The sequence below is a fragment of the Bos indicus genome, chromosome X (genome assembly GCF_029378745.1).
Source record: "Bos indicus isolate NIAB-ARS_2022 breed Sahiwal x Tharparkar chromosome X, NIAB-ARS_B.indTharparkar_mat_pri_1.0, whole genome shotgun sequence".
NCBI classification, from domain to species: Eukaryota; Metazoa; Chordata; class Mammalia; order Artiodactyla; family Bovidae; genus Bos; species Bos indicus.
In genome coordinates this window covers 131698556-131712551 of record NC_091789.1, presented here as the reverse complement: position 1 = coordinate 131712551, position 13996 = coordinate 131698556, and the positions used below count along the sequence as shown (strand labels likewise).

At 37.3% G+C, this 13996-nt stretch overlaps 1 protein-coding gene across 5 annotated transcripts in view; it reads left to right on the top strand.

Annotated features, from left to right (window-relative positions):
- The window catches only part of CNKSR2 (connector enhancer of kinase suppressor of Ras 2), a 285732-nt gene that overhangs the window by 205752 nt on the left and 65984 nt on the right, over positions 1-13996 (top strand). For all 5 annotated transcript variants that reach the window (XM_070784406.1, XM_070784405.1, XM_070784408.1 and 2 more), the window contains 2 exons: positions 13199-13247; positions 13660-13832. In XM_070784406.1, coding sequence (XP_070640507.1) covers positions 13199-13247; positions 13660-13832 — 222 coding nt within the window. The remainder of the gene's footprint in view (positions 1-13198; positions 13248-13659; positions 13833-13996) is intronic.

Here is a 13996-nt window from a genome sequence, read left to right as displayed (position 1 = left end):
GCCAGAAGCACGAAGTGGCATGGAATAAAGGACTAGATCTTACTCAATCAAGGAGCTGAGGTGAAGACACCTCAGCAGAGCCAGTGGTCATGAAGAAAATCTGGATGTAAAGCCAGGGAGAGCAAGATGAAGTAGAATTCATCAGCACAAACTGGAAGCCTGTCTCCAACTTCATCAACGAAGCTGATGCCCTCTGCCATGGAGATTCACAGGCTCCTGGTCCAGGATTTAGAGGACCTGAAGGAGTTGCTGGCCTGGCTACTGACCCAAACCAACAAGAGTGGCATATGTGTGCACGGTGGTAGTGACTGGCGCCCTACACTGACCTCCAGAGCAAGGCTCCTGCCTCATTTTATTCTCCAAAACTCCCACAGATTTACATTGATTGATCCTAACTAACACCATACAGGAAGAGGTATTCTGAGATACATAGTTCCACCTTTCCCCAGTTGACATAGCTCTTCTCAGTTTGTTGATAACCACCACACTGAGTTTTCCTTTTCTGTTGTCACCATAGGTACATACCAGGTAAAACCTGCTTTGAAAATTCTAGAGACAGTGTGTGTATCACTGTAAAGTGAAAAATTCTAAACGACCATAAATTTGGAGTGGATGCAAGGTGTAGCCTACTTATTTAACTTCCCAGAGCATATAGGAAACTATAACTTCAAACTGTCTTTCATCCATCTTCAATGAAAACAGTGACTGCTGTAAGTAACAATTAGGATAAAATGCCTGATTTACTTAAAGAGGTTTCTACTTAATAAAACACATAAGGCAACTCTTTAAAGAATTTCTTTGTATAATCTGTTTTAGGAAGAGTACCAGAAAGCCATGTCCCTCTACCATGTTATTTTAGTCACTTGTTGAATCTTCTTCACTTAATTGCATTTTCCATTATGTCCTCCATTTTTATCAGATGCCTGGTGTAAGAAAGAAGCATATGAAGTTCACTTCTTTGTTTGCTAGTAAAATATTTTTGAGGGTATTATATTCTTCCTTTGTGTCTCTCTCGTATATATTTTATAATTGGATAAGGACTTTGACTCCCTGTAATTAAAAAACATATAAAGTGTCTGATACAGTATCTGGCACTTGGATAGTGCACATATATTCTTAGCGTCCTTCCTCTAACCATACTACCAAATGTCCTCAGCAGTGGGCTGAGAACAAGCCAAACCCTAATCTTGGTGCATTTGAGGCAACGAGTTCTGGAAAAGTGGCAGCAAACATCAGGCCCTGCAGAAATCTAATTTTTCATATCTGAGCTTGCATAAATTGCTTTCTTTATCTTACTCAGTTTTCTCATTTACAAAATGAGCATAGCACTGGAAAGAGGACTATGGAAAATGCCATCTAAATTGACAGCATAATGATGATTTGATTCCTGTTGCAAACATAATTTTTTTTAAAATATCCCCATCGAGCTCTTTTTTCCTTTCTGTTAGATAAAACCAGTTTTACTTTTTCAGTCTTAAAATCATGTCCTAGTAGGTGGTTGTGTATAGAAAAGAAGGCAGTGTGTGATTTATCTTATTTTACTATAACATAATTTGTGTATAGGAACTTTTGAAACTTTCTAAACTTAACTTTTATTTTTATCCAGTATTACCTTTGAGAGATTTTCTGGTAAAGAAAAACAATCTCTGGATCAAGAAGACTGCAACTAAACTAACAGATATAGAAACATTTTGAGTGAGTGTCTTTGAGGGCTCATCTATTCTCTAAGCAAAAATCCCAGAATAAGAGCCTGATATAAACATCCTCATACCCATAAAGGTATTTAAATAAAAGCTAGAATTCTTGGAACAAATTACACTGACATGGCAAGCATCCCATGGTGAGAAAATATGTACAATTTATCAGAGCAACAAAACTAAAAATAAAGGTAACCCCAAACCATTTAGTTTCAGATTCTTGTGGCTCAGCTGGTAGAGAATCTGTCTGCAATGCGGGAGACCTAGGTTTGATCCCTGGGTTGGGAAGATCCCCTGGCGAAGGGAAAGGCTACCCACTCCAATATTCTGGCCTGGAGAATTCCATGGACTGTATAGTCCATGGGGTCACAAAGAGTCAGACATGACTGAGTGACTTTCACTTTCACTTTCATTAAATCAATAACCAGAAATTTTCCCAATATTTATGATTGTCATAAAATTGCTGACAAAATATGCCATATCCATTTATTTGAGAGTTTTAACTTTTTGTACATTCTTCATTAGAGGTGATTCATTTGTATTATTTTTCTCTCTTTTCTTTTGCAGATAGTTTATTTTTATGTCATTGAATAGCCTTCCAAAGGCAAATCTGGTTCTCTCAATTTTTTCTGATCATAAACATTTCTTTGTCACAAAATATGGGCAAGCCTATCCTGATCTCTCTGACACATAAATGTCGACAGTTTGTCAAACAGAAGATTCAGGAGCAGGCACTGTCCTAGTTCTGCTTTTCACCTATTCAAAGTTTCTGCCTCTGTCCCATGTTGTACACATTAATCAAACACCCCACAATAGCTATATCTAAAATGGCTGGAAATAAATGATTTTCATACATGGTGCAACTTAAGCATAAACCAAGTACCTTTCAGTGAATAATCTAGCATTGTGTTCAAATTAACACTGATTACAGGTATATGTAATTAATTCCTGACACATCAATAATTGGATGTGCATTGGTAACTAGCCATTTTCTCCCTTCATTTGTAAGTCAGAATCATGTACAGTTAGTGCTTATAAGATATCCTAAAAGCATCTGGTCCAGCTCTCTGATCCTGCCAATGAAGAAATTGAGATGAAGATTACTTTCAGTGACTTATCCACAGCCATAGAGCTGGAATATGGAGAACTAGAAGTCAGGTCTCTTGATCTCTACTATGGTATTGTTCTCCTGGTGCTGTGCATTCCATTCTTGCTGAGACAGCACCCTTCAAAGTATATCACTCCAGCTGGTGTGTTGAGAATAGGCTGCAGGGGCTTTGTGTAGTATGGAACCATGAAAACAAGACAGTCTAGTCAGTTGACTAGGATTTAGTCAATTCAGGTGAGAGATGATAGGGGCTTAGCCCTGGGTGCTAATTGGAAGAAGTGAGAAGGCCTTGGACTCTGGATATGAGTGGACTGGATATGCTGACAGATTGCATATGAGATGTCATAACTCATACCCTCACTTTCCACACACATAGGTAGTATTTGATTCATGCTTTCAATAGAAGATTATATGTCAGGTCCAGTGTTAGGAGTTGAGTAGAGAGTGGCAAGCTAAGCAGATGGTTTCTGCCTTTGTAGAAACTAATGCAGTAGTTAAAAACTGCATTTTGAGAAATTGAACCAAGTAATTTTAAGGCATAATAATCAGCAATGTATCAAGTGAAAAATTGCATAACACAATGAATCAGCTCCAAGAGATTTCTCCTGTGTAAAGAATTTAGTGGAGAGGCAGGCTTGCCTTATTTGGATCACTGATTTCCTCATCAGTATTGACATAGGGTTTTTTAATTGCATTGAATTCAGTTAACACTGTTAATATGTTTGGAATAAACTTTGAATGCAGTCTCATCCTTGTATAACTTGGCTGAGACTTATTACCTTTCTGTACCTTATTTTCTATCTCATTTGCAAAATTAAAATGTTAACATGAGCCTTCCTCTCATGAAAATATGATTAATGGTTACCTCCCCCAAACAGCTGCAAATCTTTTTTTAAAATCCCACAGAGCAGTATAACTTGCTAATTCAAAGAAAATCGACAAAAGCATGAGAATCAGAGATTGGTAGGATGTTAGATTGGTAAGATTGCTAAGACTAGTAAAGTCTTAGACTGGTAAGATTGGTAAATTTAGAGATGAGCTTCTCTGGTGGCTCAGACAGTAAAGAATCTGCCTGCAATGCGAGAGACCTGGGTTCTATCTCTGGGTTGGGAAGATCCCCTGGAGAAGGGCATGGCAACCCACTCCAGTATTCTTGGCTGGAGAATACCATGGACAGAGGAGCCTGGCAGGCTACAGTCCGTTGGATCGCAAAGAATCGGACACAACAGAGCTACTAAGCTACACAAGGTGTTACCTGTTTAAATTATCTCCATGAATATAAAAGTATAATCCTAGTATCTTTCTGTTTTACAGAACCTTTCCACATAACAATGCACTTATATCACATGTTATGGGAGGTTTTCATAAATGGATATCTTTGTGTCAGATACAGAAAGCAGTTCTTTTCTCTAAAATGGTTACCATGACTACACAATACTTGCCTGAGAGGCGATATTGCATGGAGTGGTTAGAACGGGTTTGTGAATAGGTAGACCTGGGTTTGAATTTTGACTCTGCCACTACCTGTGTGCTCCTGAATAAGTTATCTACTCTCAGTTTTCTCCTCTTTGAAATGGCATTCACCACTGAGCAAATGTATTATAAGCATTAAGATTGATAACTGATACAAGGTCCCTAATGCTGTGCCTCACACGTGTCATTCAGTCAGTTCAGTCACTCAGCCTCACACATGAGCCCTCAGTAAAGATAATTATTTAGATCCAAGAATGACAGTTCCTATTTCCCAAGGGTGGTGACTTTTGTTACTCTTCCTAACCAGTCATTACTCTTCACTCTTCTTCCCATCTTACCACTTACTACTCGATAGGAAAAGGGAAATCACCTTATAAAATATTGTGTAAGTTTCACTTACGTACTTCCTTCTGAATCTGATGTGCATGGTATTCTTCTGATGAAACACTGACTCTGCCCTTCCTAATGAATTTAACCTTCTCTAAATTCCCCCAGTCATTGCCTTTTTGTTCTTATTTGACTCATAATTTATTAGCATGCCTATTTTTTAAAATACACTTATTTGTAAGTATATGTAGAGCCATTTTCAGTCAATATAAAGTCAGATTAACTTTATTGACAGAATCCAGAGCAAGCTCACCCCACTGTCTTCAGAGAACCAGTGTGCATGCAGTATCTTGTCCCCACCCCATTCAGCAGTTTCTCTCCTGTACCAGAATGGGCAACAAGCTTGTTCAGTTCTATGCTGTTATTTCATGTAAATTGAAGATTTCTTAAGATAATATTTACTCTCATTACCATATCACACTTACTCATATTTAGACTTTTTCTGCTGACACACAATAATGAGAAAGTAAGTGAAAATACATTTCTCTGTGAAATATTTAAATCTCAAAGCCTTTTGTTTATTAAAAAAGATTAAATATGTGGAGATAGTTATCAGTTGTCCCAAGAGTTTCAAATTGCTAAGCACCTTATGTATAAGAAATAAGCTTTTGGTTTGACTGGAGAAATCTTGGAACTTTGCAGAAAATTACAGTAAGAGGAAGTTGCTATATTGCAACAAGAGAGTATTTTGATTGCAGATTTTTCCATAAGTATGGCAATTTGCAACTTGAGAAGAATTTAATAGTAGCTGAGCTTTCAAAATGTAACACAGAAACTGTCATTTTCTTCCACAATTAAAATAAGTGCTTCTGAAAGTTTCAGGATAAGAATGACCCAAATTACCCTCCCCCACATTTCCTCATCTAGAATAGGGGAGAATGGGGAGAATGTTTGAACAGAACATCTGTGGACAAAATGAAAGACAAATGGTCTTTTCAGGCAAATGTCTGAAAAAGCGATCTTTTATAGCCAAATAGAATACTGTTGCATGCATCACCATGGTTAAGAAGAGGATCAACAATGCTTTCATAATGGCCTTTTATTTTAGCACATTCTATTTTTATGAGTTGAATTGTGATTTCAACACATCCATTCATAATTCATCATATAATTGTATGCATAAATATCTTTTGACACATTAAGGCACTTTTGCCGGCCACATCTTGAATTCAAATTTAATTCAAACTAAGTGCATTAAGACAGATCTCATTTCCAGTAATGTTTTGGAAAATTAGATAAAAAAAAAACTTTTTTATTTAACAAAAGGAGTCTACTAAAGAACCGAACTTTCAGTAATATGCTGTACATGGATTACTAGAGAAAAGATACCTGGCTTACTTATTTCCTGCTGAAGGACTTCAGGTTAAAAAGCAATCAATTAATTAAGACTACATCCTGTGTTCTTTGCTGGTGGTCTGTTCAACTTTTATGCACTCAATCAATATTTATTTAGTACTAAATAATCCCTGTTCTAGTCAAAGGATAAAACAATGCATAAAGTAGAATTTTTGTTTCATATAGCTTATATTTGGAGGGAGGGCTGAGTAATAAACAAGAAGTATAAGTATTTTTGGTAATGCTAAGTTCTAAGGAGAGAAATAAAGCAGGGGAGGAAAACAGGAAGTGTTGCAGGCAATAATGAAAACCATTTTCTATAGGGAAGCCTGGGAAGAATGATCTAAAGGAGGTAAGGGAGTAAGCCATAACGGTATTGTTACCAAACTCAGGTTTGGCTGCTTGCTGCTCATAAGCCAATAATTCGAGAGGCAAGTGTCAGTAGAAAGGAAAGGTGCTTTAATCAGAAAAGCCAGCAATCTGGGGAAAATGTGGACATGGTCCAGACACCAACTCCGAAGATTCTGCTCAGCCATGACAGTTTTTAAAGGGGCATAAAATGGGGATGGTAAAACTCAACATTCAGAAAACTAAGATCATGGCATCTGGTCCCATCACTTCATGGCAAATAGATGGGGAGACAATGGAAATAGTGACGGACTTTATTTTGGGGGGCTCCGAAATCACTGCAGATGGTGACTGCAGCCATGAAATTAAAAGATGCTTGCTCCTTGGAAGAAAAGCTAATGACCAACCTAGACAGCATATTAAAAAGCAGAGACATTACTTTGCCAACAAAGGTCCATCTAGTCAAAGCTATGGTTTTTCCATTAGTCATGTATGGATATGAGAGTTGGACTATAAAGAAAGCTGAGTGCTGAAGAATTGATGCTTTTAAACTGTGGTGTTGGAGAAGACTCTTGAGAGTCCCTTGGACTGCAAGGAGATCCAACCAGTCCATCCTAAAGGAGATCAGTCCTGAATATTCATTGGAAGGACTGCTGCTGAAGCTGAAACTCCAGTACTTTGGCCACCTGATGCAAAGAGCTGACTCACTTGAAAAGACCCTGATGCTGGGAAAGATTGAAGGCAGGAGGAGAAGGGGATGACAGAGGATGAGATGGTTGGATGACATCACCAACTCAATGGACATGAATTTGAGTAAACTCTGGAAGTTGGTGATGTACAGGGAGGCCTGGCATGCTGCACTCCATGGGGTCGCAGAGTCAGATGCGACTGAGTGAACTGAACTGAACTGAACTGAAAATGGGGATCAAGAATCTTAGTGAATCATTGAAGCAGGAAGTTGGATTCTGCATCATCCTCCATTGCATGCAGACTGGCTGACTCTTCAGATGTTCTCTTGCCTGCATGATCTGCCTCAGGATTGCTAAGACGGCTGTTGAGAGTAGAGAGCTAGTCATTTTTTAACTGTTTAATTCTTCATTCTTTCCTCCTTTTATCTAGAAAAAAAAAAATCAACAGTTTAGAGAAGGCATGGTGTGCATTCAGAAGAGCATAATCACAAAGTAGTTTCAATTGCTTAGTGGTCTCATTCTTTTAATTAGATTCTTTTAAAGCTAGTGGGGAACAGAAATGGGCAACCAGGAAGGTGGCAAAAGAGCTACTTTCAATATCTGAACAAATATTTCAGACAGAGGGAACAGCAGGGGTATAGACCCTAAGGTGGGACTCTATTCCACACAATCCAGAAACAGCAAGTGTGGCTGGAGCAAAGTTAATAAGGGGCAAGAAGCAAAGGGAACAGCCCAGGTCATACAGGGCCTTCAGGGTCAGTGGAAGAATTTGAGTATTTATTCAAAGTGAGGTGAGAAGCCATTGGAGAGTTTTCATGATCAAATCATGTTTTAACAGGATCACTCTGCCTCTTATGTTAAAAACAGAAGAAGTGAGGACAGAGGAAGGGCAAACAATAAGATATTTCAGTAATCCAGGTGAGGGATGATGGTGGCTTCGACTGAGGTGATAGTAATAGAGATGGTAAGAAACAGTCTTATTTTAAACATATTTTGAGTGCAGAGCTGATATAACTTACTGGTGGATTGATTATGGGCTGTAAGAGAAAGGAAAGAGTTAACATTGACTCTAATATTCATGGTTTGCACAGTTGTGGGGAGAAATGGAATTGCCATTTACTAAGGTATAGAAGAGGAGCAGAATTGGTTGATGGGTGGTGGGTATGAGAAGCTTAGTTTTGAACACATTGAATCTGTTGAGTTAGGCAGCCTGTAGCTCAGTCAAGAAGTCCCCATTGATTATATAAATTTATAAGTTGCTGAAGATCAGAGCTTATAAACACTCTTAGGGAGAAAGTTCAAAGAACTTTCACCCAAATGCTCAGTACAATAAACATAAAGTGCAAATGATGGTGTTAGAAAGATTTTATTGAATGATAATTCAGGAAATAATATAAAAATATTTTTTAAGAGAAAGAACCTTCAAAAATGTTTACAGAAGGAATCTATTTTTGGTGGTCAGTAAGCATTATGAGCTCATACTTTAAATTCTCACACACCCCTACCCCAAACATAAAAAGATAGTCATGGTCAAAAATGATATCTAGTCTCCAGGGACTAGAAAAAAGAACAAAATTGCACAACAATAAATGGGAACTAAAGCCATATACCTGTTAGGCTCTGAGTCCAGAAAGGGCTAGAGATGACCAGAAGTCTACTCTAATGGGTGTGAGAGAACAAATGGACCCCAGCCATGTCAGGAAACTGAAGATTGACTCATGGGGTGAAACCAGCTGGGAGGGCAAACAGAGCTTCTTCACCCATGAGTATAAGAAGGTTGAAGAAAGATACAGCCATTGACCAGAGCAATAACTTGTTAAAGGTGATTCTTTCCTTAATAGATGGAAATTTTGGGAAATCCAAAAAGCCCTTAAAATTTGAAGTAATAACAGGATGACTAAGACACTGGACGTTCAGAAGTGCTAGCACCAACTAGTCATCCTGGATATGTAAAATATAGTCAGTGAAATAAACAGTCTATAGGTAAAATAAACTTTATACAGGTATGTAAAATCAGAGAATTAGAAAATTGGAAAACAGTAAATTCACCTAAAAAGCATTGAGGAAATATGAAAGGATAGCAGTATTAAAGATAGATGGTAAATTAAGAGATACCAACATACATCTAGAGACAAAAAAGAGAAAGTAAGTAAAGAAGGCCATTTGGAGAGAGAATGCCTAAGAATTTTCAGGATTGAAAAACGCCTTCAAGTACAACACAATGAATTTGAAATGGGGTTCATTAATATCATTTGTAACCTAGACACATCAGAGAGCAATTGCAGAATATCACGGATAAAGAGGAAAATATTTAAAAACTTAACAGAGAGACTAAAGACAAATTATAATGAATGAGAGTAGCTACAGATGTTTTAAGGGCAGTGATGCTAAAAGAAAATAAAGTGATATATTCAGATTGCAAAGGGAAAATTATTTTCAACTCAGAATTCTATACCCATCTAAATATTATTTAAGAGTGAAAGGTTTTTATATTTTCAAACATAAATACCTAGACGTGTTTGCTACTCACAGACTGCTATGAAAGAACTTCTAAAGAGCATGCTTATTAAACATGAACCTGGAAGAAGGGTGATCTGAAACTATTAAGAAAAATACAGAAATAAAATATATTATGAATTTTCTCTATTGTGAGAAAAGCATTTATCATGAAAGCAAGGATTCCAAGCCCCTTGTTTTTCTACATTGGTCATAACACTTTATATGATTTGCTGTTAGCCATTGTAGTCATGTGTCTATTCTTAGTGTCCTTCTTTTATTAAATATTTCGTGATGTTGTCAGAAACTGGGGATATGATATCAAATACCTGTCAGAATGAATAATTCCATCTTTTTTACTAAGAAAGACTACACAGGATTGTAAATTTGCACCTCAGGGTATTTAATCATACCTGCTGATAACATGAGGAAACCTTCACTGTCAGGAGCTTATTTATGTGTGTGAATATTAAACAGTTTCTGATATAAGTTTTTAAGTAATCTTTTGAAAATGAGTCTATTTCAAGATCCCATATCACCCACATGTCCAGTGATTGACTAGGCCTCAGAAGACTCTGTGTTCTATCCACAGCTAAGATTTTATTACAGTGGTACAGCAAGGGTATCCAGCCAGATTGGTATGGAAAAAAGAGACCATGGAATCTGAAGAAATCCACCTACAGGCTTCCTGTGCTCTCTCCTCATTATAGATCATGCAGAGTACACTTCACTTAGCAGCAAAAATGCAATCACACGTGTGTAGTGTCTCTGCCCAGGGGAGCCTGTTAAAGACTCAGTACCCAAGGACTTTATTGAATTAGTTACATAGGCATCCTCTGCCTAGCAGCTACTTTTCCTTTCCTGAAATTAAAGCAAGTGTTTAGTCCCCAGGTGGGCAAAGTAGTCTTATTGCTTAGGGAGGCTGCATGTCAATACAGAGAATTGTTTTACTAGCCAAGTTCCCAGATGTCAGCAGAGGGCCAGCCTTGCAAGCAGGCCCTTCTATGATAGCAGCCTCAGGCCTGCTATATTAACACTTTTCTACACAAGGGACCTATTTCCTTAACTGTAGTTTTCATTGTTTTTTTTCCATTACTTTCAAAAGAATATAGTTCAATTAACTTTCATTTTAGAAAATATCACATCACTTGAAAAAATAATGAAGTCTCTTTTAAGGGAATGTCGTAGTATTTACAACATTTTAAAAAGATAGCTAAAGCTTTGCTTCTTTGAATGATGGATAAATCTGTACTGTGTGCCTCAGAGTTCTTAGGTTCCAACAATATGTATACTGATTATACTCTGCACTCATGATAATGATAAGTATGAAAATATATTTCTATAGGGAAAGAAAAGATAATCTTGTTGAAAAAGAAAACCTAGAGAGCATAAAATACATTTTGTGTAGATTTTAAACTAGACCTTCAGGTTCTAAGAAGTAATGTGCAAAAAGCATAGGAAGTACATTATATAACTCAGTTCTTTAAAGCTGTCTGTTATCCATGTAGCTTCCTAAAAAACAAACCACCCCCATCTTTGTCATTTTTAAAAATAATGAGCTGTTAAATTATAATGATTACTTGTGGTAACACTAAACGAGAAAAACCTAATCAGTAATTTTACAGCCAAACAATTTAGGGAAAATAACTATATGTAAATTAACTATACTTAAACATACTAGCCTGAGTTATTATTTGAGTTATTATTCTGAAGCAAAGTGCACTCAAGAAAATTAGCATAACATGATGGGTTTTATCTTTTATGCTTTCTCTCTAAAATTAATTGTGAATTTCTATAGCCATGGATCCTGCAACTGATTTATACACACACACATCCCACATACATATTGGGTGGTTATTTCTGGGTTACACTGAATGTCAGCAAATTATTTGATCCTTATCTTTAGGACTAATATCCATCCATAATATTATATTCCTAAGAATTATGTAAACCATATACAAATTGTGAAAATTATTACAGTCTATGGGGTCACAAAAGAGTTGAACATGACTTGCAATTAAACAACAAAGAATGTTATTTTATAAGCAAAGATATTAAATAAAGTATGTCACGTAATATGAATTTTCTGTATAAACCCAAGGCCAGCAGATTTTATGTGGACAAAATCCAGTTGTTCCTTACAGATATACCTTTGTAAAGAAAAAGAAGAATCTGTTACCTAAAATTCGTTTTGAGGGATTATCTGTGAATTAAAACTATGTATACTGTTCTCTCTACCCTAACTAGCTACTCATATGAATTTAACCTTATTTAGACTAGTGAACAATCTAGTTTAGTAGACTGACTAGAACCAGTGATTTGTAGTCATTAATTGAAAGCTAAACCAGTTGTGGGTTTCTCTGTTAAGACATTACACTCTTCTGGTCCTTAGCATGGAATGGACTGATAGGTGGGTTTAATGGATGGCTGTTTAGCTCGGCAAGCATGATGCAGGAAGTATAGCTCCAGGGAATGGTTATAAAGGTGTTCTGTGGAAATCAAGTGGAATAAGAGAAATAAAGGCACAAAACAGTGGTAATGTCAATAAATTGGATACTTGAGTGGAGATTTTCTTTTAAAAAATTGCTGGGTTGGAGGTAGTGTACCATGTAGAATGGAGATAATAGAGGCAGTTGTTGGAGTGTGCTTAAGAATAACAAACATAGGGCCATGGGGGTGGATAGCTGGAGAATGGAGAAGTAAAGAGCATTGGAGCTAAGGGACTGAGGAGCCAATGTACTGACATCACCTACATGAAGATTGCTGCTGCTGCTGCTGCTGCTGCGTCGCTTCAGTCGTGTCCGACTCTGTGCGACCCCATAGACGGCAGCCCACCGGGCTCCCCCGTCCCTGGGATTCTCCAGGCAAGAGTACTGGAGTGGGGTGCCATTGCCTTCTCCAATGCATGAAAGTGAAAAGTCAAAGTGAAGTCGCTCAGTCGTGTCCGACTTTTAGCGACCCCATGGACTGCAGCCTACCAGGCTCCTCCGTCCATGGAATTTTCCAGGCAAGAGTACTGGAGTGGGGTGCCATTGCCTTCTCCGACATGAAGATTAGTTCTGTGTAATAGAGGCAAAAGTAGGTGTGAGAAGAAAATATTGATTCAAGTACTGAAATACTAGGTTGGCCAAAAAGTTTATTTAAGTTTTCTTTGAGCTGTTACAGAAAAACCCTGATGAACTTTCAGCCACCCCAATATTTAACACCTGGGAGTGTTGCCTAGGAGATCAGTAGCTAGTGGTGGCTTATGGAGTAGAATGAACTTCAAAGGAACAAGTGATAGTCATATTTGCTTGACTCCTTCGTAAAATTTTGTGAAAATCAAGTGAGACTGCCTGAGAAGGCACTCTAAACCCCTAAAAAAGGTACGCAGTAGTACTCTGCATGTTTAAGAGCCCTGAGTTTCACCACTGCTTTGTATCCCTATTTCTCTGCCTACAGAATAAGGACAAAGATAATATTATTCTCTCCTGCTTCACAAGAGATAAGAAAGTTTAGTGGCATGATTTTTGAATTTGTTTTGAGTCTTTGGAAAAAGAAAGTACTTTTGTTCACTGGGGTTCAGAGTCACTGTTCCATTCAGCTTTTCAGTGTTTTCTGCGACTGTTAGTACTTCAGTGGCACTCTGTGTATCAAATAACATTCTTCCCCATCTTTGATTTCAGACATTTCAGCAGTCTTCTCTGCAGCACAAATCAAAGAAGAAAAACAAAGGTAAGAAAAGTAAATGAAACAGTTAGCTGCTTAGTCTACACTGAAACAATCACCAGCCCACTTCACCCATCCTCTCTTGCCTGAGCCCAGTGTGGTGTGGAAGAGAACCACCCCCTAGCACAAGAGCTACAAAGATCAGCTTCTCCTTCAGGTCAATTATGGTACAAGGTACCCTTTACAAGTGGTCTCAACAGGTTTTCAGACTGGGACCATGCATTTCGAATTAAATTTTATGTCTATGTAGATGAAAAGGTATTAAAATTTTCCAGTTTTTTTTTATTTTAATACAATGAGAAAAATATTTTTAAGGTTTAATATACAGACTTATTTTTTATGATCTATAGATTAATCTTCTACCTTTTATGATCTATAGATTAACTTAAAGAGCACATTTACCCACTATTATTTTTAGGTCCTATAGCTGGCAAGAGCAAAAGACGAATTTCTTGCAAAGATCTTGGCCGTGGTGACTGTGAGGGCTGGCTTTGGAAAAAGAAAGATGCGAAGAGTTATTTTTCACAGAAATGGAAGAAATACTGGTTTGTCCTAAAGGATGCATCCCTCTATTGGTATATTAATGAGGAGGTAAGACAAGCACATTTTGTTTTCTTATTCATTTTGTTTTTAACCAAAAGAATCACTGTTTTAAGATTTATATTTTAAAATATAATCAACTTAAGGCTAATTCACGAGACTTCTAGTAATTTTTCAGTCTGCCCTCTTAAAATGGTTGCATTGTGGGATTCTGT